This window comes from Peromyscus eremicus, chromosome 4, assembly GCF_949786415.1.
Source record: "Peromyscus eremicus chromosome 4, PerEre_H2_v1, whole genome shotgun sequence".
Taxonomy (NCBI): Eukaryota; Metazoa; Chordata; class Mammalia; order Rodentia; family Cricetidae; genus Peromyscus; species Peromyscus eremicus.
This window is the reverse complement of record NC_081419.1, coordinates 61,619,961-61,643,121: the sequence shown is the minus strand read 5'-3', so window position 1 is coordinate 61,643,121 and position 23,161 is coordinate 61,619,961. Positions and strand designations below refer to the sequence as shown.

Below are 23,161 nucleotides of genomic sequence, written 5' to 3'. Positions count from 1 at the left end.
ACTAGTACCTTTGTCATGCCTCTTACTTGGTTTTCATATTTAGAAAAGGTTATTTTAAAAATCCTTAGTTCTGGGTGTATACAGAAAACATATTTGGTCTTGGGCTGAAAACATTATTTTAGAATAAATTGGGGTCTATATTTCCAAGCCAAGAAATAAGGCAAAATTTACAGTTATCTTGATAGTGAGGGTGTCCTGGCAACTGTTGCTCAATTTCTGTATGTAGGTTCATGACCTACCAAAGCAAAGGTCTTGGCACTTACTTTTTGAATATATTAGGTAGTATTGGCTAACCATAAACTGAATTAGTCTGGGGACAGGAGTAGAAGCCCTGTTATCTAAGCCTGAGTCACTGACACTTCTCAGATGGTGTGGTTAGCAAATTCAACTCCCATGTGACTCACCTTTTATTCCTGATGGGGCACCAGGTCTCAGCTGGTGTAAGCTAGCTAGAAGTAGATAGCAGCTATCATTGGAACAGTCTGCCCAGGGAGTGGGGCTGGAGTGCAAGTCTGCTTGCTCTGACTTCCTCATTGGCAAAGGGAGATTAGACACAGATGGGTGTGGATGGCCAGGCCATTCCCTGGTGTCCCTTGAAGTGGCAGTTCACATAGAGAGGGTTTGGGGCTTGGTTCTTGGGTTTGTTCCAGGGTGGCATTGGGCTTGGAAACCTGCTTGACTAGCAAGAACATCTTCAGCTTCCTGTTTCAGGCCTACAAGAACAGTTGCAAGGTCAAACTTACACAGTGAGGCAGTGATTAGTGGGAAAAATCACTGAACTTGAAAACTGGTTCTAGTTGTGCCTCTGCCATTATCTATATAGCCTTAAGCAGGTTATTGATCATTTGGACACTTTTGCCATTTGTAAAAGGAAAGAATTTTTCTAAATGCATTGGTGTTTTGCCTGAATGTATGTCTGTGTGAGGATGCCAGATCCCCTGGAACTGGAGCTACAGATAGTTGTGAGCTGCCATTGTGGGTGCTGGGAATTGAACCCAGGTCCTTTGGAAGAACAGCCAGTGAATGCTCTTAACCACTGAGCCATCTCTCCAGCCCCAAAGGAAAGAATCTTGATCTACTGCCTATGAAAGAAGGAAGTATAAAGATAAATTTCCTTGAGTGACTAAAAAAAAATCTGGCAATGGCAATTGTTTTTGTAGTTACTTAAACAAGAAAAGTAAAAATCTGCTCAACACATACAGCCTGAAACACCATTCTCTCATGAACAGTTTGGTGTATCCTTGGAGTTTTCTTACATGTGTCTTGTTTTTGTTTTCTCTCTCATTAAAAGGAAACCTTTTTTCATATAATGTTTAGCAATCTGCTTTTAAAACAACTTAACTTTATTTTGTTTCATTGATTTGTTTTTTTAACTCAATGATTTGTCCCACTGAGTCTTTCATTGTTTAACAGTCAGTGTTGGTACCTGTTAGGTAGGCCGTCTGATCAGGCTAACTTTGTGTTTGGTGACAGTGGGAGTGGTTTTATGGAACAAACAACAGTCTTATTTGGAGAGTCCCACACAATAGATTCTCTTCTCCCTTGTGGCTCCCACAGGGTGAGATGAGCTCACAGATAATGGGGCTCTTCCTTCCTGGTAGTTATGAATAAATAATAGTATGACAGGCTCGCCCTCTAGTGGTTGGTGGTAGTACTGAAACAGGATAAGTTGCTTTTCACTTGACTTCTTTCAGTTTCTCCCTCTGATCCAAGAGCTGGGACATTCCAGTTAAATGTTGGTTTATAGATGGCATTTTTGCAGAATTAGAAGTATTTAGAAGTTGGAGAATGGAACTCATTCTTGGAACATATTTGTCTGGATAGCATATAAGGCCTTGGGATGAACTGTGACAATTAATGTTCAAGTTTATTCCTCGTTAGTACTAAAGCCAAGTCCTCAACAATGTAGCAGGAAGTCCTCCATTTTTCTTGATCAATTCCTCTTTTATAATTTCCAAAATAGGGCAAGGAAAAGCTTAAATATGAAATGTGTTTAATCGTCTTGTTCTACTAGCTGCTTCCTGTGCGTAAATGCCTTGTTTCCTGTTCAGCTAGGATTTAAGAACTAGTCTCAGGGTTTTTGTTTTGAGGGTGTGGGTGGGAGGAGAATGTCTTGGGATAGAATCTTGGTTTGTAGCCCTAGATTGTCTGGACTTTACTATGTAGACCTATCTGGCCTCAGACTTGTGACCCTGTCTCTTGTGCTAGGCTTATAAGCCTTGCTTGTTCTCAGGCTTTGTTTGCTTACTTATGTGACATGGAATCAGTTGCCTTGTATAACTCTTCTAAGCATTTATGGAGAAGTTAATAGCTGACAGATGTCATTCAAGTAAATACTAAGGAATCAGGATTTGTTGTTTTTGTGATTATCATTATCAAGTACTTTTCTTTCTCAATCAGCAGATTTCACAGGAAAAAAAGAGAGAGGGTTTTAAAGCTCCTGTTTTGGTGATAAACCCTGTCTCAAAAAATAAGGTGGAGGGCCATTGAGAAGACTTACAGTCACACACAAAATTATTAAAATTGATCATACAGAGGAGATATATGATCTCTATGTAGACCTGGGGTTAATCCTTCCTTGAAGATAATGGATAACAGGAATGTCTAAGGAGCCTGATTTAACTGCTTGGCTCTTGGTTCTTTTCAAAACTGTAGGAGCTATGAAGACATGATTGGTGAGGAGGTGCCACCGGATCAGTACTATTGGGCTCCTTTGGCTCAGCATGAGCGGGGAAGTTTAGCAAGCTTGGATAGTCTACGAAAGGGAATGCCCCCACCTCCAAACTGGAGACAGCCTGAGCTGCCAGAGGTGATTGCCATGCTAGGCTTCCGCTTGGATGCTGTTAAGTCCAATGCAGCTGCATACCTGCAGCACCTATGCTATCGCAATGACAAGGTGAAGACTGACGTGCGGAAGCTCAAGGGTATCCCGGTATTGGTAGGATTGTTAGACCACCCCAAAAAGGAAGTGCACCTTGGAGCCTGTGGAGCTCTCAAGAATATCTCTTTCGGACGTGACCAAGATAACAAGATTGCCATAAAGAACTGTGATGGTGTTCCTGCCCTGGTTCGATTGCTCCGAAAGGCTCGAGATATGGACCTGACTGAAGTCATTACTGGTGAGTGCTAGGTTGGGAGTCACTTACTTCATAGAGAAGTAGGGATCTAGAGGTTTCCAGTCCATTACCTTTCAGTTAGTTAATTAATTTTGAGACAAGGTCTTACTAGGTGGCTCTGGCTGGCCTAGAACTCACTATGTTGAGCAGGCTGGACGAACTCGAAGAGATCTGCTTGTCTCTGTCTCCCAAATGCTGGTATCAAAGGCATGCACCACCATGCTTGGCCAGTCCATTACCTTTTGATTATAGATTCTGAAGTAGTGGCCTTTGGGTCAAATCTGTGAAGCAGATTTGATTGGATGACACATGACACATGCAGCCCCGAGACATTCTGCATGCATGTGTGTTTTCTTTTTCTTTTATTTGTATTTATGTGCCTTGATGTTTTGCCTGCATGTGTGTCTGTATGAAGGTGTCAGGTACCCTGGAGCTGGAGTTACAGTGAAGCACTAGGTGGGAGCTGGGGATTGAACCCAGGTCCTCTGGAAGAACAGCAAATGCTCTTAACTGCTGAGTCATCTCTTTAGCCCCCTTCTCTTGTTTTTTTTTTTTTTTTTTTGTTTTTGAGACAAGGTCTTTCCCTATACAGCCCTGGCTTCCCTTGAACTTACTATGTAGACCAGGCTGTATTCAACTCACAGAGATCCACTACTAGCCTCTGCCTCCTGTGTTCTGGGGTTAAAGTCATACACCATCATGTTTAGCACATTCTGTTATTTATTTTTTTAAAGATTTATTTATTTATTATGTATACAGTGTATACAGCATTCTGTCTGCATGTATGCCTGCAGGCTAGAAGAGGGCACCAGATCTCATTATAGGTGGTTGGGAGCTACCATGTGGTTACTAGGAATTGAACTTCAGGACCTCTGGAAGAGCAGCCAGTGTTCTTAACAGCTGAGCCATCTCTCCAGCCCACATTCTGTTTTTTTTTTGACCAACTATAGTGGTAGAGGAACTTGTCTTCCAAACACAGAATTGTCAATTGCTGTTTATTTACAACCTTATAACTTGTTTTAAATGTGTGCCTGTCTTGACTCAACCTGCATGTTCCATTTAGAAATCTGAGCGTGTGGTCCTTTATTTAGAATGAAAATTTTCCAGATTGTACATGGTGATCCATAGTGTGAAGTGAGCACAGTTTTGTGGACCATAATCACCATTCCAGGAGGAAGAAAAATGAATACTACTGATTCTTGAATGGCAGGATATTTTGAGCCCCCCAGAGGACATCTCCATTGTTGGAGTTGCTTTGGCTGTCATAACTTGGGTTGGGGTAGAGAGTCCTTGGCATCTAAAAAATAAAGGCTAAGGATACTGGTCAACTGGTAAGCATCCAACAATAGATAGGACAACTTCCCACAACAAGGAATTATGTGGACCAAAGTGACCGGGTTGCTGAGGTAGAGAAACTGGTGTAGACTGTTGAGCATAGATTATAGTAAATACTGTTTTGTAAAGCTTTATTTCATGACTGTGTGTCTGTCTTGAACTACAGAATAAAATATATCTTACTGTGGGTCATAAGCAGAAAGAAGTCTGACTAACACTACGTGGAGTCATATAGACTCTGTAATAGAACATATTTGTGATCATTGAGGACAATAAAGAAGGAATAGAATAGGGCTCTCTCTGATACTCTTCAGACACAGTTGTCTTGGATGCTAGAGAACTCTCTGACTTGTCCCTGCCAGGAACCCTGTGGAATCTCTCATCCCATGATTCAATCAAAATGGAGATTGTGGACCATGCGTTGCACGCCTTGACAGATGAAGTGATCATTCCACATTCTGGTTGGGAGAGAGAACCTAATGAAGACTGTAAGCCACGGCATATTGAATGGGAGTCAGTGCTCACCAACACAGCTGGCTGCCTCAGGTAAGTGAAGGGTTTTGGTTTTGAGATTACAAAGATTGAATTTTTGCTGGGGTTGGTAGTGCAGGCCTGTAAACCTGTCTGATTTTGAGGCTGAGTGAGTAGCCTGCCTATGCTAGTTAGTCCAAGGCTAGCTGAATACTTTGTAAGACCCTGTCTCAAAAAGGGAGTAGTCTGGAGGCAGGTAAAGTGTAGCTTAGTGGTAAAGTGCTTGCCTGGGTTCAGTCTTCAATATCACACATACACATGCATCACAATATTGACTTTTTGAGGGGTGATATAATATCTTTCTTTCTTTTTTTTTTTTTTTAAATTAGAAGTTGAGGGTTTTTTGTTTGTTTTTGTTTGCTCCTTTTTTATTGTTTTATTGTACGATGACCAAATCGAGGGCATTGCATTTGCTAGGCAAGCTTCTTCTCTACTTTAAGCTTCTATTCTGAGGTATGTTTGACCTCAGCCTACCTGCCTTTGCTGCTTTCTTGTGTGCACCATGTTTTCCTACTCGTGTATATACTCCCTTCCTTCCTCCTCTCTGACTTTGTTCATCTACTTAGGTAAAACCTGTTGAGAACCTCCCACATACCAGGTTCTTCTCTAGTTATGGACTTGGGTGGGTCTTAGTCCCTGTCTCAGTTATCTGTATTTCAAATTAGGCACCTTGTCATTCCCTGTATTTGTACTTGTATATAATAAATGACTCTTCTGTCTGGATTTACTGATGTTGATGTGCCCTTCCCACAAGCCCCCATTTTGTGGTGATGGGTATTGGACCCATTGCCTTCTACATGCTTGGGGAAGCTCTCTACCACTTCTATATCCCTACCCTTGATGTTCATTCACACATGAGTGCACATGAACACATGCACACACACACATGCTTGTATTTGGTGGTGGAGGTGGTGGATAGGGTTTTGCTTTATAATAAGTCCGATCTGGCCTCAAACTTTATCTTCCTGCTGCTGCCTCCCAAGTACTAGGATTACAGGTGTGGACTACCATTTTGGACTGTGGTATACATTTTAAAAATATTTATTAAATGTGTATGGGTGTTTTTGTTTGTTTTTCGAGATAGGGTTTCTCTGTAGCTTTGGAGCCTTTCCTGGAACTCGCTCTGTTTATCTCTGCTAATTAGCACTTTGTATTAAGTGTATTTTGAAACCTTAATTTCTAACTTAGATAATCCCTGAAATATTTGTATCCATTAAATAGAAATAAATTTAATTGTTAACGTGGACTTTATTAATTTTTCCTGTTGCTCATTTTTTCCATTTAGTGTTTATTTCTGATTTTTAAATATTTTAATTCCATGTATGATTCATTAGCTATTTTATATATTTACACAATATATTTTGAACTATTTAATAAATATTATTTATTTGGATACTGACTGTTAAGGTAGATGCCAATGGTGAGAAGGTGAGGTTTGTAACTCAAGACTTTCTTTTTTCTAGGGAGCACACTTACAGTTATAATAACAAAGGAAGAGTAGGAAAAACAATTACTGGCCTAGGCAGATATTTTGCTTTCTTTCTGTGTTGATTAAAAATGACAAATTATTATTTTTTTTTGTTTTCTTTTTTTTTTTTTTTTTTAAGACAGGGTTTCTCTGTGTAGCTTTGCGCCTTTCCTGGAACTCGCTCTGTAGCCCAGGCTGGCCTCAAACTCACAGAGATCCGCCTGCCTCTGCCTCCCGAGTGCTGGGATGAAAGGCGTGCACCACCACTGCCCAGCAGTGTATGGGTGTTATGTCTGCTTATTTATTTGTGCACCACATGTGTGTCTGGTGCCTGAGGAGGCCTGAAGCGGGTGTCAGGTCCTCTGGGGCTAGAACTACCATGTGGTGCTGGGTATTGATTGCCTGTTCTAGCCCCTGGTACACATTTTTCAACCTGACTCCAAGCTTATAAAAGTTTAGAAGACAGACTGTCAGTCAGTTTCCAGCCATAAATGCTTTGCTTTTAGTAAGTGTTAACTGCTTATTGTGCTGGATAGAAAAGGTTTTAAGGAAGCTTTAGCTGTAGATGAAAAAAATATCAAAGGGAGGACTTGAGGGACTTGAGTCATCTTTAGAACTTTGTGTTTTCCCTTAGAAATGTAAGCTCAGAGAGGAGTGAAGCTCGCCGGAAACTCCGGGAATGTGATGGCCTAGTTGATGCTCTCATTTTCATCGTTCAAGCAGAAATTGGGCAGAAGGACTCAGACAGCAAGGTAAGTTAATGAGTGAATGAGTTTTGTTCACAAGGGAACTGTGCTTCAGATCTACCACTTCAGGCTGTCAGATAATACAAAATACTTAGGCCAACCCCTTCTTCTTAAAGTAGACATTCAGTTTAGAAGAAGAGAAGTGTGTGTGTGTGTGTGTGTGTGTGTGTGTGTATGTGTATGTATACAAGAGGAGAGGCCAGGAGAACATTAGTGTCCTTGTTTGTCACTCAGGCACTCTCCACTTTATTCTTTTGAGGCAAGGTCTCACCTTGAGGTTGTATTCTTTGGCTAGGCTAGTAGCAAATATGCCCTAGCAATCCTGTCTCTGTTCCTATAGCACTGGGTTTACAGGTACATTCAAGTTCATGCCTGGCTTGTTGTGCAGCAAGTGCTGTTAATGACTAAGCCATCTCTCCAGCCTCAAAGATAATTTTCTTTACGCGCGCGCACACGTTTCTCCCATATATATTAAAGCTGCTTAGTAGCCTTCTAGACTATACATTTTCTTTCTTTTTTTTTTTTTTCTTTCAAGACAGGGTTTCTCTGTGTAGTTTTGGTGCCCATCCTGGATCTTGCTCTGTAGACCAGGCTGGCCTCGAACTCACAGAGATCCACCTGCCTCTGCTTCCCAAGTGCTAGGATCAAAGATGTGCGCCACCACTGCCCAGCAACTATACATTTTCTAAGTAGGGAAAACAATGACCTACATATGTTGCATTACTATGTAGTTGCAGAAGCCATTATATGTCTGTAATTAGACCTTCTGTTAGCCTGAAGATAACAAGGGTTTTGAGGAGCCTGGGGCACTGAGAAGGGGACCTGAGAGAAGATGGATTGAGTTATGCATTTTAGGATTGATATTTTAATATTCAAATTATGGAGACAGAATTTCTTGACAATCGTCATAGGCATTCTCTTTTCTAATTGAACCTTTTGCTTTGTATCCCTAAGCTTGTGGAGAACTGTGTTTGCCTCCTTCGGAACTTATCATATCAAGTCCACCGTGAAATCCCACAGGCAGAACGTTACCAAGAGGCACTTCCCAGTGTGGCTAACAATACTGGGCCACATGCTGCCAGTTGCTTTGGGGCCAAGAAGGGCAAAGGTGAGTCTTAGTTCCTGTTCTTTATATGGGACAGGAGGAACACTTAGCCTTATAGGTACTTACAAATAGTCTGGAAGTCTACCTAGTGGAGACTTGTCCTTTTGCTTTGCTGCTGCTTCCTTTGGTCTAGATGCTTTGATTTTGGTGGTGGTGGTGGTGGTGGTGGTGGTGATGATGATGATATGATGACAGTGATGGTTGTTAGTGTGGTGGCACTGGGGCAGGTGAAGGATAAGAGCTCAACTAATCTGGGGCCTTCCTCTCGTTTCCTCCTCCTCCTCTGCTTTCTTGTGAACTTGCCCATGATGCTGTTGACATCTTTCTCCTGCGTTTTCTTCCTTCATTTCTCTCCTCGCTTTCCACCTTGGTGATGCACTGGAAGATGAGTGGTTCTCCAGAGGTGAGTGCAATCTTTTAAGGCACTTGTCTCCTTCTAATGTGCATGTTTTGGTTTTTGCCTTCCCCAGTATTTCCTTTTCTAACCCTTTCCTGTGGATGCATGTAGGAAAATTTAGTTGAGGAAAAGCATTGAAATAAATTTAGCTCTTCTGGGTTGTGGCTTTGACATGCTATTTGTGGACAGTAGTCTCTGTTATCAGAATTCAGTTAATAGCAGTAAAAGTGGTTATCCTTTTTGTACCAATCTACTGCCTGGTTTTGGCCCTTGTTTCTGCATCACACCTGTTCAGACAGGTGTGTGTGGGGTTCCCTTCTTTTGCCTGTTTTGATGCTGCATCTCTGATCTGAAGATTCTGAGTAAAGGATGAAAAACTGAGGTGAAAACTTTCTTTAAAAGTTCTTTACCAAATTCTCTCTACCCTTCCCCCATTTTTATAGGGAAAAAACCCACAGAGGATCCAGCAAGTGATACAGTGGATTTCCCTAAAAGAACTAGTCCTGCTCGAGGTAAGTTATCCTTTTTCTCAGTCTCCAGAGATCTCAGATATAGTTTTTGCATATGTAACAATTTATGTACTGTATTAATAATTGTCTCTGACTTGTTGGATTTGAAGTGATGTTGAAGTATTGGGAAAATTCACAGAATTTAGTCTCAAGTCAGAAGCTAGGCTGTGTGTAATGGTAATGCCTGCAAATAGTACTTGGGCAGCTGAGGCAGGAGGATTGCTGTGAGTTCATAGCCAGATTAGAATAGAGAGAACGCCTCAGAAAAGAAAAGACAGAAACTTAGCCAGTAAGTGCCCACCGTAGTTTTTGGATATTGGACCTTACTGTTAGAAGAAAATCTCTTTGTCACAGCTTGGATTTCGGAGCCACTGTATCAATGAATATAAACTTGCTAGCTTTCCATAAATATAGAAGACTTTAATTAAAGGGTGTTAAATCTCAGGCTGTCCCTTTCATTTAGTTATATTCATGGTGAGGCGAGTTACTGAGTTAAATTAGAAATAATTTGTTTGAGAGGTTGAATCATTAAGCCTGATTGCTCATGGTGAAAACAAGGCGTAAGTTAGCTATGGGGTACAAGTCAAGGAGGAAGGAGAAAGGAATTGAATATGATAGAATTGATGTCTATTCTGTTTTTACCATGGACTAGTTGTTGTTATTTTAGGGTTTTTTGTTTTTGTTTTTGTTTTTTTCTCCTTTTGCTTTGTTTTTTTTGAGATAGGGTTACACTATGCAGCTCTGGCTGTTCTGGAACTCTCTCTGTAGACTAGGCTGGCTTCAGGCTCTGACCCACCTGCCTCTGCCTCTGCCTCCCAAGTGCTGGGATTAAAAGTGTGTACACTGCTTCAGGCCTGCCTCTGCCTCTGCCTCCCAAGTGCTGGGATTAAAAGTGTGTACACTGCTTCAGGCTACACTAGTTATCCTTAAGGCATGGAATCAGCTGGGCCTGGTGGTACGTGCTTGTAGTCCTAGTACTTCATAGGCTACTCTAGCACTTGAGAGGCTAAGACAGGAAGATTATGAGTTTGAGGCCAGTCTGCGTGACATTACAAGACCCTGTCTTAAAAGACACAACAAAAACCTAAGAAGAAAGAGATGTAGAGCCTAATGATGGAGATGTAGTAGAACAGTAGGCAGCCAGAGCCTGGTTTGTAGGCATCGATTAGCATCTTCTGTCTTGCCCTTTCTTGTACAGGATATGAACTCTTATTTCAGCCAGAAGTGGTGCGAATATACATTTCACTCCTTAAGGAGAGCAAGACGCCTGCCATCCTAGAAGCCTCCGCTGGAGCTATCCAGAACTTGTGTGCTGGGCGCTGGACAGTGAGTACCTCTGAGAAAATGGATTTGGAGATAAAGAACTTAGATAACTAGTTTGCTGCCATTTGTAATCTTCTCACTGCTTCCCATGTGCTTCCTAGTATGGTCGATACATCCGCTCTGCTCTGCGTCAAGAGAAGGCTCTCTCTGCCATAGCTGACCTCCTGACCAGTGAACATGAACGAGTAGTGAAAGCAGCATCTGGGGCACTGAGAAACCTGGCCGTGGATGCTCGGAACAAAGAGTTAATTGGTAAGGATTTGAATCAGTGCCTAGCACAGTGCCTGGATTCCAGCAAATGTTTAGTCGTTTGTTGATATCATCGAAGAGAAGGATGCTATACTCTTCCTTAGTTTATATATCTGAGTATTGGTGAAGGTTCATGGTTTAGTGGTTCTTAAAAAAGCAAGAAGTGATGGTTCTTCAAAAATATTATAGCTTTGTTGAATATCTGCTTTTTCTCTCTTTCCCTAGTCATTGTTAAGAATTTTTCTGTTTTTTCATTTGCCCAGAATTAACATAGTTAGTTAGTGGCAGAGCCCAAGTTGTTGATTTTTTTTAAATTCATAAAGAACTCTGTCCCACTGAATTATCATATTATAGTACTGAACATACTACTTTCATTAGAGTGTGTGAAGAGACCAGGCAGTGTATTTCGATATCCAGCATCACATTGTCTTACTGCACTTGAGGAAGGAGGAAGGGCAGTGAGTTCATGGCTGTCTCGTGTCCTTTGCCCCTTTGATATAATCTTATGTGATAATGAAGTTGATTTGTTTGGCTCGAGCTCACACTTGACCTGATTACTCTACAATGTACTGGAAGGCTCCCCTTGACCTGGCTGACGTTTCTCCCCACACTTGTTCCTTTTGTCTTACTGCTATAGGCAAACATGCCATTCCTAACTTGGTAAAGAATCTGCCGGGAGGCCAGCAGAACTCCTCCTGGAATTTCTCTGAAGATACTGTGGTCTCTATTTTGAACACCATCAATGAAGTTATTGCTGAGAACTTGGAAGCTGCCAAAAAGCTTCGAGAGACCCAGGGTATTGAGAAGCTGGTCTTGATCAACAAATCAGGGTGAGCTTATATTTAATCGGAGCTGGAAGAATTTGAGTATGAGAGAAGAGCTTTCAGAAAGGAGCTGCCCTCTTCTGTTCTGAGCTTTCTTCCCCTTATATTACCCTGTGACATGTAGAGAGAGATTGGTCTGTTTTCATTCTTAATGTTGGTCTGTACATTGATAATGGACTCTTACACATCCAATTAGTCTATGTCAGTGTTTCAGACAGAATATACAATTTGGAGAAAATTTGCTTTCACCCATTTTACATTTTTATATCCTTGTATTGTTAGAGCATTGGTTCTCAACCTATGGGTCATGACCCCTTTGGGGTTGTTGCCTTCACAGGGGTCATCTAAGACCATCAGAAAACACAGGTGTTTACAGTATGATACATAATAGTAGCAAAATTACAGTTATGAAGTAGCAATGAAAATAATTTTATGTTGGGGGGCTCCCCACAACATGAGGAACTGTATTAAAGGGTTGTGCATTAGGAAGGTTGAGAACCACTTCTTAGAGGGTACAGGGTCAAGATTCCCTGGTCTTATAGCCAAACTTTGTATGGTGTTACTTTCCTCCATAGGAATCGCTCAGAAAAAGAAGTCCGGGCAGCAGCTCTTGTCTTGCAGACGATCTGGGGCTATAAGGAACTTCGCAAGCCACTGGAAAAAGAAGGCTGGAAGAAGTCAGACTTCCAGGTGCAATACTCTTCACCAAAGCGTTGGCTTTTTTCTCCTTTGGTTTTTAGCTAGTGCCTCTGATATTGACTATCATACTAAACCCAAGTCTTTCAGATATTTGCTACACTACCTCTTAATACAGTGGTGCCCCCAGTTTACTTTTACTGATATTGTTCTACTCTCTCGACGTTGACCATGGCAGTACATGCTGGTGGTGGTGAATAGTGATGATGTACTCTGACCCTTCTATGTGCTTATCATTCTCTGATTCTTCTTCCTCCATCCCCTAAGTACTAGCCTTATAGGTAGATAAGTGCTACTACCTAGCCTCAGATTCTTCTTCTGAAGAGTCATAGTTGTCAATAGGAGCCTAGAGATTTAAGCCCATTAGGGGAAGAATGTGTGAGTAAGCGCTAGGACAGGTGATCATGGAGAAGGAAGTCAATGGTCCTTAAGAGCTTCTGAAGGAGGAGGTGCGTGGTTAGGAGGGGAGGGGACAGAAAGAAGTGGGTATCTTCAGGTTTCTATGATGTTACGTTTGTTTGCCTCCAGGTGAATCTAAGCAATGCATCTAGAAGCCAGAGCAGCCATTCATATGATGATAGCACTCTTCCACTCATCGACCGGAACCAAAAATCAGGTATAGTAAACAGGAGGTGCTCCCACCATTGTTTAATATCTTATTAACTAAGAAATGGGGTATGTATGTATTTCTAAAATTAGCTAGACCCTGAATAACGCTTTGGAGTAATGCTTTGCCTCAGGATTTTAATGTGTAAGAGAATGGGTTTGAATTTAGAAATTAAAACAGGCAGGGAAGGGTGTGGTGGTACACACCTGTGATCCCAGTCCAGGACTCCAAGGTGGAGGAAGGATCAGTATGTCAAGGCCAGCCTTGGCGACATGAAACTCTGTCTCAAAAGAAAACAAAACCAAAATCAAAGCAGTTGGTGAGCTTGAGTGTGGCTCCTATTTGCCTGTGGACTTAGAGAGTGAGGCATAGTTTTTCTGTTTCATTTCTTCCTCTTTTAAATTTTTGTGTTCTGTTGATTAATGTGCTTGGTTAATTATTAGTGCTTTTCCAGTTGAAAAACTAAAAACTACTGACAACTAGAAAGTCTGTTATTTCTAGTGCCTAGAGAAAAGCACCACTATTGCTGTTTTAGTTTATAGCTGTGTGTGTGTGCTTGTGTTTTTGTGTTTGTGTGGCACTGGAGATTGAATGCAGGGCTTTCTAGGCAAGTGTTCTATGCCCCTAACTGAATTAGAGCTTTTTAAACCACTTTACCATAGATGAATTATATATTTTGTATTGTATATATTTTTTCTCTTTCACTGAAATTATATACTGTAACCCTTTTTACCTTAATGATTTGATTTTTGATTTGACCCATGGCTTTGGAGTGTGGTACGAGGGCCCCAAAACTCTTGGACATGTGTGCCGATGGCATAGAAACAGTGGTGCTTGCTACTGGCTGCTCAGCATAAATGAGGGTAGCAACACCGATCTGAACAAGTGATTTTCATTGCCATATACTCTATAAAAAGCCATCTTCATTCAGGAGCATCCTTGATGGAGCTGTAAACATTAATACCCCCGGACGCACATCGTTTTGATGTGTAGTGCTAATGAGGACATGCACAGCACTTGTGCTGTGTAGGGAGCCACTGTGGATGTCTTGAGGCAGACTATAGGTGTTAACTTATTAGACTACCTGTTTTTTATAGAGTACTATTTTACTTTATGAAGCAGCTGAGACATGGTTATTTGGCAAGCATTTCCACAAAAGTAAATGTGGAAACCTTATCGCTTTGGTTAAAAAACTGGGGCCAAAGCGGGACGGTGTAGTGCACACTCTTAATCTCACCCCTCAGTAGGCAGAGGCAGGCAGATCTCTTGTGAGTTTGAGGCCAGGCTGGTCTGCAGATTGAGTTCCAGGACAACCAGGGTTACATACAAAGAGAAACTTTATCTCAAAAAAACAAACAAACCTTGTCTCGAAACAAAACAAAAACACCACCAACAAAAAACTGACAGTATTTGCTACCCAAGTAAACAATAAAATTTTGGCTGAGTGTGATGACTCATCCCAGCACTTGGAAGACTAAGGCGTGGGAGATCGCCGTTTGTTTGAAGCCTGCATGGGCTACATAGAAAGTTCTAGGCCAACCTGAGATGTAGAATAAGACCCTGTTCTAAAACAAACAAACAAACAAACAAACAAACAAACAAACAAACCCAAAGAAAATCAAATTTATGTTTCTGAGTCTGTTAACTTCCCAGTACTTAAAAGGCTTTTTCTAGGCCATCAAGGTAGCTAAGCAGGTCAGCTCACTTAAGCCTAACAACCTGAATTCCATCCCTGAGAGAGAACTGACTCCTGAAATTTGTTCTCTGACCACTATATCCATGTCCTAATATGGATGGATGCGTGCATGCACACACACAGACACACACACAGATACAGACACACAGACACAGGCACACAGACACATACACACAGACACACACACACAATGTAATAATAGAAAAGTTAAAAAATAAGGTGTTAAGAATAGAAATATCAAATTAAAAAATGGCTTTTATGATTATATATGTGGTGATACAAATGTGTTTTTAAAATACACATACATACTAAAATCTGTTAATTTTATAATGTTTGCATTGTTCTAGAAACCATTATCTTGCGGGGAGACAATGCCATAACATTTCAGATTCCTATATGAGTAATGTTCCATTCTAGGGCAAGACAGGCTAACTCATTTATTTTTTGTGGTTCTCTTGAAGGAGGGTCTTGCCATGGACCCTACAATTGCCTGGAACTTACTATATAGAACCAGGCTAGCCTGGAACTTGCAGTGATCCCCTACCTCTGCCTTCTAAGTGCCAAAATTATGGGAGTGTGCTTATTAATTAAAGTTAAGAGGTATACAAAAATGTTAGACAGTGCTCCCCACCTTGGGTGTCTTTGTCTTTAAAATTTATTATTACTGTGTACATGTTGTGGGCACACCCATACTGTGGCTTTCAGTGGAGCTCAGGGACAACTCTGGAGCTGGTTCTTGCAGTTCTGCGTAGCTTCTGGGGATCAGACTCAGGCTGCCAGGCTGGCACAGCCAGTGCTTCATCTGCTGAGCCACCTTGCCAGTGCCTTTTAAATTGAAGATGTTTATGATAGGTAATACGTTTATTTCTAAGTGGGATAGATGGTTACATTTCTGAATATAGTAACGTGTATTTATTCCACACCGATAAAAGTCCTTTGCATCCTCATTTATTTCCTGTGTATGTGATTGGGGACTGAATCTAAGGTCTTATTTCTGGTGGCTAATGCCTTACCTACTTTTGAGCCGCATCTCCAGCCTAGACCCTCATAATTTTAAGACTAAAGGGGCTTTGAGATGTCATAGCTCAGATTACTGAAGTACTTTTAATTTGTTTATTTTTTTGGGTGTGTAGGTACATATGTGGCGGTCAGAGGACAACTTGTGTGAATCAGTTCCTTCCACAAGTTGGTTCCAGGGATGAAACTCCGGGCTTGGCAGCAAGTACCTTTATCTACTGAGCTGTCTTCTGGTCTCTTTAGTGTTCTTGTCTTTAGGTTTCTGTATGAAAGGGATCAGAGTTCTCTGAGGGCTTTCCTATAACTGTAGGCTGTGATTAGTACTTGGCAAATAGTATGTGCTGAGTAAAACTTTATTTGAATAAAGACAGGGAAGGATGGCATGCCAGAGAGAAATGTCTACTTAATATAGATCTTGGAGTATTGGATTTTGATTTGAATAACTTTCTAATTCCATATAGATAAGAAACCTGACCGGGAAGAAATTCCAATGAGCAATATGGGGTCAAACACAAAATCATTAGGTAGGTGATGAATTCCTGTCTAATGTTGCAGAATAGTGTAATTGGGGTGAGTAGGTATTTTCTCCTTTTCTTTTCTTTTTTCCTTTCTTTTTTTGAGACAGGGTTTCAAGTCATATAGGCTGGTCTTGAACTCAACTGCAGTTGAGGTTGATCTTGAACTCCTTCCTGATCCTCTTTCCTCTACCTCCAAGTGCTGGGATTACAGATATGCTCCACCATGCCTGGATTTTTTTTTTTTTTCCTGTAGCTTTTTACCCCCTAAATACCCTTATCATTTACCATTCCTGAAGTACTGTGATTGGTAATCTCCATTTGAAAGGATATCTAGGAATATAGTAAAATTTGATCAATCCCTGCTCTTTTCTACATTTTCACATGTTTCTGTGGATGGGATGATCTTTCTTAAATTTTTTTTTCCACAACATTTTTTTTTTTTTTATTTTAATTTTTTGAGACAAGATCTCTCTGTGTATTCCTGGCAGTCCTGAAACTTACTTTGTAGACCAGGCTGACCTTGAACTCACAGGAATCTGCCTGCTTCTGCCTCCCCTGTGCTGGGATTAAAGGCGTGTGCTGCCATGCCTGGTTTATTATTATTTTTTTTATGCGTATGAGTGTTTTGCTGGTATGTTTGTTTGCTGTATGTGGTGCTTCTTGCCCTCAGAGGTAAGATCCCCTAGAACTGGAGTTAGGGATGGTTGTGAACTACCATGTGAGTGATGGGAGCCTAATCCAGACTCTCTGCAAGAGCAACAAGTGTGTTGAGCCATCTCTCCAGGCCCTGACCTTGAACTCTTGATCTTCCTCTTCTAACAGATGTTCTCAGAAAGTCTTGTTGTGTCCATATAATCTGCCCTGATCTCGCTCTGTTCTTTCTCTCTACTTTCAGTTTAGCTGATATACTTGCTGCTGCCCCCCCTCCCTTTTTTTTTTTTTGAGGCACAGTCTCATAGCCCAGGTTAGCTATGAACTTACAATATAGCTGAGGATGACCTTAAATTCTTGGGCCTCCTGCCTGCCTGCTATTCTGTCTCATCATTCTACTTTATTATTTGTTATTATTAGGGTTTCCCATATCTCAGACTGAAACTGAACTCAGTATATAGCTGAGGATGACCTTGAACATCTGTGGACCCTCCTCCCTTCATCTCCCAAGTGCTGCAATTGTAGGTTTACATCAGGACACACAACTAATTGTGCATTATTTAAAAGCCTTGGTATGTTAAGCCTTCTACTGGAATGTCCTTCCCCTTTGCTCTTCTGACTTTTCATTCCCAAAGGCTGAACTTAAGTTGTGTTTTGCTTCGTCAATTCCTTCCAGTTGCAGCTTGTTTCTGTTTTCTCCTAATTTCAGGGCGGACTATAAGCAAGCCCAATCAATCTCTTTAGTATTACCCACCATAGGACACCGTTGTTGTCATTGTTATCCTTTTGTTGTTTTCACAGTGATGGTAATAGAGTCTAGGCCAGCCACTCTAGCATTGAACTACATCCCTAGTACTGGGTATTTCACATACATTATCTTCTCCATTATATTCAAGCTATGTTTAAGTATTAAAAAGCATTAATCTTTAATGCTTTGGGGCATCTGAAACAGCTCACTTCTCTATCAAGGTGCCTAATTCAGATACATTGTATACTAGAGGGAATATATTGTTTCTGTGTACTTTCCCCCTCTAGATAACAACTATTCCACACTGAATGAAAGAGGAGACCACAACAGAACACTGGATCGATCTGGGGATCTGGGTGATATGGAGCCATTGAAGGGAGCACCCTTGATGGTAAATCCTTGTTATATACTGCTGTGTATATGAGACTGATAGTATTTTGAAACTGTATGATATATGAAATGGAGAAAGGTAATATATTTCTTTGGTAGGTGTTTTCAGGAAAAAGTAGAGGTTTTGATGCATCTTGAATTTTCTTGGGATGCTCTTCATTGATTGTGTTGGAGGAAGTCTTTGCAAGTGTTTTTGATGTGACTAACATTAACTAATCTGTTCCATCATACATCACCCTGTTCTTTCACTTACCTTGAGGGTGTTTTACCCTTTTACTTTTAACAGTGTTTGTTTACAAACTTGGGATTTTCCTGATTGGCACATAGTTAGAGGTTCTTATCTTGGCTCTCTTACTAACAAATTGCATGTGTTCACAGCAGGACGAGGGGCAGGAATCTTTGGAGGAAGAGTTGGATGTGTTGGTTTTGGATGATGAGGGGGACCGAGTGTCTTACTCCCCCATGGTATGTCCTCCAGTTACCTCTAAAATGGTCCTCAAGAAGGAGGCCTCTGTATGCCCACTCTTTGCCAATCATATTGATTTGATCAGGCCTGAGACACTTGTCTGAGGCTCGTGGGGCCCAAGGATTTCTGCTTCTGTGATCCTGACCTCTTCAAAGCCTGGGATGCAGTGGGTGATCTGATTCTCTGTTGTGTGCTGTTTTCCTGCCTCCAGATTTACTCAGCTGCCTTGTTCTCCAGGTCTTCTGTTCTCAACCTTATTAACAGCTTTCTCTTTTTTTTTTTTTTTCCTACAGCAGAAGATTTAGCACCACTCTACCTGCTCCATCTGGGCTTATAATATATTACTTTTATTTTTTGGTGGTGAAATGGACTGATGATTTTTTTCCTTTCTTCGCTGGACTATTGTGCCAACTGCCAGGCTGCCTCCTACCCTTATAGCCCAGAGTGGCTGCCTTCATTCCATCAATTCCCAACATCTTCTACTGAAGTTTAATTGTCCTGTCCTCCCATCCCCTACCTCCAGTTTTCCCCAAGAAACCTGACTCAGTTATTTGCATATCTTGAGAAACTGCTGCAGATTAGCTCTTTTTGCCAGCCCTCCCTGGACCCTCAGCCTGTGTGGAGGGAGGGAGACAGTGGAGCTCTTCACTGGAAGCTGTGGGAAGAACTGAAAATTGCACGCTGTGTATGCGGTATTCAGCATTCTGACAAACTGATGACTTTAATCAAGACTGTCTTTCTTTCTGGTGGGGAGGGAACTTTTAATTTTGTTTTGGATAATGGGAAGTATGAGTTCTTCCCTTATCCAGTGGCTTTTTTGAAGCCAAGAAGGCTGGAAACAGTGGCACATTCCACCTGGCAAGGGCCCTCGAGTAAGTGAGGTACTCCTCAAACTGGGATTGAGAACTCTTGTTCCTCCTGTCCGAGGCAGGGACCACAAAGGACCTACAGACTCCATCTCTTCTGTCAGCTTCAGGCCAACCTTGGGGTGCTGCCCTGACCAAGGCTGTCCTCAACCCTCCTCTCTTACCCTGTGATAAATCTGCTAACTTGACTTGGCCGTTTGCAAGAGGCTATGTAAAAAAGAGAATGCCATGGAACACTTCTTGATTGAGAAGAAACAGAAAGATTGTCTTTTGGGGAGAAGATGAACCTCTAGGAGGAAATAGAAGGAATGTACATGAAGTGGTTAGTCTGAAACTGGCAGGAAGCTTCAAAGCTGGCTTTCCCCCCACCTTCCTTGCCCCATTCTCTTCTTCCTTTATAGGCTGGTCCCTCCTCCTCCCCCTCCCTGGATCTGTTGGCCAACTACAAGACTTGTACATAACTCCTGCCCCCTTTGCCCTTCTAAGGTAGGAGTTGCCCTGGCTTTGCCTCTTCTTTGTGCCTTTGGCCTGGGGTGCATCTCCTCCCTCTCTTCCACGTGCCTTTCTTTGCCTCTGCAGTCTCATTTCTCATGATTTTGCAAGTTAGATTTTGTTATTTTCTTACCCACAGTTGACCCTCAGTAGCTGAAGGAAAGGAGTGGTGACCTAAGGAACCTCAAGTCCTCCTTGGGGATTGTTCTAGCCTCTGATTTAGCCAACAGTGTACAGTTGGAATTGGTGACTATCCTATCCTGATAAGTCTCAAAGTGAGGCTGGTGGGAGGGAGTGCCACGACTCTTACTCCTTAGTTGTTCCCAGTTCCCATTATCTGAAAGTTTATAGGGAATCAAGGGTTTCTCTCCAGTTCCTTTGCCTCCATCATACCTTGTCCAATTGTAGGGAATGTTACAGGTTGGGCTAGAGAATCAGCTACTATCTGGGTTGATTTTTTTTTTTTTTTTTAACTTTTTCCCTTATTTGCCTTTGTTCCTTAATCCAAAAGCTCTATTCAATGCAACTGGAATTCTTTATCCCTCTTGTCCTGTTCCTTAATATATTGAGGCTATGGGGTGGGAGAAAAGTGCACAACCCACCAACCCCTTTCCCTATGCATTATTATCCCCCCCTTTTTTCCCTTTTTTTCTTTTTTTTAACTGTTTGTTTCCCTCTCATTTCTTCCTACCCCCATCCACCTTTTCTGGCAGAAAGGAGCCTCTCTCCCTGGGACCCTCAGAGTACACTGCACAGGGAGTCTTCCCACCCAGACCTGGCTCTATTCTTGGTTTCTTTTGTCCTCCTCTGCTCTTCCTGGTGCTCTTTTTCGGTGGGGTGTGGGTAATAGAATAGCCATGGGCTTTGGGGGACCTTTAACTGTTTTTTTGTTTTGTTTTGTTTTTTTCCTCTTTCATTTATAAACACTAAACATTCAATTTCAGCAAACCAAAAATCCTACCTTCCCACCGAACACTACTAAGGGGCATGTCTTCTGCTCTATATCTTTTCTCTTTTCTTTCTTGTTAATGCTTTTAAAAACAAATGAGTTTTTTATATAAATAAAGTTTTTAAAGTGTGTATGTGGGAGGTCTGTGTCATTTCTTCACTTCGAGCTGTATTTCCTCCCTCCTTTTCATCTTGATTATTTTAGTGTCAGTGTTCTTTTTCTTTTCAGAGCTGTCAGAAGGAGGTTGTCTCAGGATGGGTTCACTTTTGTTACGGTCCCAAGTCTTATCCAGGAACATTCTTGGGAACACCCCCAACACGAGTCTCCAAGTTACTCGATGGCTAAAGTAGAGCAGGTGGACTTAGTAGAGATAGAAACTGCAGAGTGCAGGCTGACAGCCTCCTCATTCTCTGGGGTTTTCTCACATCATTTGACAAAAGCAATACTGAGCAAAGCCCTCTGAAGACATGCTCTTTTTGAACACAACACATTGAATCTAGATGGTTAGAAGCTGGCAATCCCCAATGCCACCTTAGTAACTGTGAAAGAGTTCAAAGTCCTCTGCACTAATCACAGGCCATGCTGATACTTCGCAGGCCGAATGGAGTGGGTGAGGCTGTTTGATAGGATGTCCTGCCAAATTGTGTATGGCTGGTTAACAGAAATCAGATTACTGGGGGTTATCTTGACGGCAGATGCTGAAGATTCAGACTCTTGGGAAGACACTTTTCCAGGGCCCTTAATGTGCTGTCATGTAATTTAAAAACCTCAAGAGAATTTGTGTAAAATTCTTCAGTTAAAATTATTTGGCTGTCCAGCATCACCACATTATACTAGATTTAAGTATGAGAACTTTTTTGGGCTTATAGGATCAGGCAGCCCCCCCCCCCCCCCGCACAGTAGCTGTGTACATTAAGGCTTAATTTGTACTTACACCTGTAGTCTTAGATCTGAAGAATAAAATACAAAATAAAAAACAGTTTGCTCTGCAGCAAAGGTTGGATTTTTATGTATGTAGAAAACCCTGGCCATTGGTACTGCAGTAGATAGAAACCCTACTGCAGGCTGGCCTTAAGCTTGTGATCCTCCAGCTTGTCTCCTCAGTGCTGGAATTACAGGTGCATATCACCATGTTCAGCTACACATGTATTTTTCAAAGATCTAGATCACGCATACTGCTAATCCCAGTACTCTTGTGGCAGACACCAGCCTGGGCTGCATGGCAAGACAGTCAGTCAGTCAATCAATCAATCAATCAGTTTTTCATGCTCATACCTAAAATGAAATGTTGAAGTGACTGGTGTATAAAAGCCCTATATGTTAGGCCGGGTGGTGGTGGCACACGCCTTTAATCCCAGCACTCGGGAGGCAGAGCCAGGCGGATCTCTGTGAGTTCGAGGCCAGCTGGGCTACCAAGTGAGTTCCAGGAGAGGCACAAAGCTACACAGAGAAACCCTGTCTCGAAGAACCAAAAAAAAAAAAAAAGCCCTATATGTTAAGTTTATTTGGTTTTTAAAGCCTCACTCTGTAGCCCTGACTGACTTGGAACTATGTAGATCAGTTTGATCTTGAATTTGCAGCAATCCTCCAGCCTTTGACTCCCAGGTACTTGTGCCATGATGCCTGATTTTCTGATGAATTTCTTGACAGACTTGACAGTGCTTTTGAGGCTTCTTAATACTTCTTGCTCATACTAACATTAGAAACCTTTAGGATTTGTTCCTTTGTGGCTCTTCTTAATAGTTTTTTTTTTTTTTTTTGTTGTTGTTGTTAGCTTTTATTTATTCTTACTATATGTATATTTTGCATGCATGAATGTCTTGCCTCACATGCGTGCAGTGTCCAAAGAGACCAGAAGAGGGTGTTGGATCCTCTGGAACTGGAGTTGTAGATGGTTATGAGATGCCATGTGGGATGCTGGGAACAGAACCTGGGTGCTCTGGAAGAGCAGCCAGTGCTCTTAACTGCTGTCCTTCTTAGTACTTTTACAAAAGTTTTTTTCCTTATTTATATGTGTGTGTGTGTGTCTGTATGAGTGTATGCCAGTTATGTGGGTGCCCCGGGAGCCAAGGAGGGCACCAGATTCTCTCAGAGTTAGAGTCACAGGCAATTGTGAGCTGTTAGCTGTGGGTGTTTAGAATGAAGCTTGGATCTTCTGGACTCAAAGCAAGTGCTCTTAACTGTTAAGCAATCTCTCCATCCCCCTTAGTCCTTTTTTTTTTTTTTTTTTAGCATTATAGAATCAGTAGATCTAGTTTTGTGGACATAAGCAAGTACATAAGAATTACCTTGGTCTGTTGGTTGAGAATGTAGATTCCAAAACTGACTGGTGAAACATGGCCTCTAATTCTAGTATTTGGGAAGCTGAAGCAGGCTACCTACAAATTTGAGGACACCTGGGCTGTGTTGCCAGATTCTTATCTTAGAAAATAAAAAGATCAACCCACACTCCCCCAAGCTTC

At 41.6% G+C, this 23,161-nt stretch overlaps 1 protein-coding gene across 7 annotated transcripts in view; it reads left to right on the top strand.

The window, feature by feature from the left end:
• The window catches only part of Ctnnd1 (catenin delta 1), a 62,308-nt gene extending 41,476 nt beyond the window's left edge, over positions 1–20,832 (top strand). For 5 of the 7 annotated variants that reach the window (XM_059260805.1, XM_059260804.1, XM_059260806.1 and 2 more), the window contains 15 exons: positions 2,656–3,119; positions 4,814–4,997; positions 7,085–7,202; positions 8,151–8,304; positions 8,687–8,704; positions 9,142–9,210; positions 10,406–10,533; positions 10,632–10,782; positions 11,417–11,609; positions 12,179–12,293; positions 12,828–12,915; positions 16,081–16,143; positions 17,824–17,927; positions 18,305–18,391; positions 18,686–20,832. In XM_059260805.1, the coding sequence (XP_059116788.1) occupies positions 2,656–3,119; positions 4,814–4,997; positions 7,085–7,202; positions 8,151–8,304; positions 8,687–8,704; positions 9,142–9,210; positions 10,406–10,533; positions 10,632–10,782; positions 11,417–11,609; positions 12,179–12,293; positions 12,828–12,915; positions 16,081–16,143; positions 17,824–17,927; positions 18,305–18,391; positions 18,686–18,697 (1,948 nt within the window). In that variant the 3' untranslated portion in view covers positions 18,698–20,832. The remainder of the gene's footprint in view (positions 1–2,655; positions 3,120–4,813; positions 4,998–7,084; positions 7,203–8,150; positions 8,305–8,686; positions 8,705–9,141; positions 9,211–10,405; positions 10,534–10,631; positions 10,783–11,416; positions 11,610–12,178; positions 12,294–12,827; positions 12,916–16,080; positions 16,144–17,823; positions 17,928–18,304; positions 18,392–18,685) is intronic. The other 2 variants (XM_059260808.1, XM_059260807.1) reach the window with 2 other exon arrangements.
• The last annotated feature ends 2,329 nt before the right edge of the window (positions 20,833–23,161 follow it).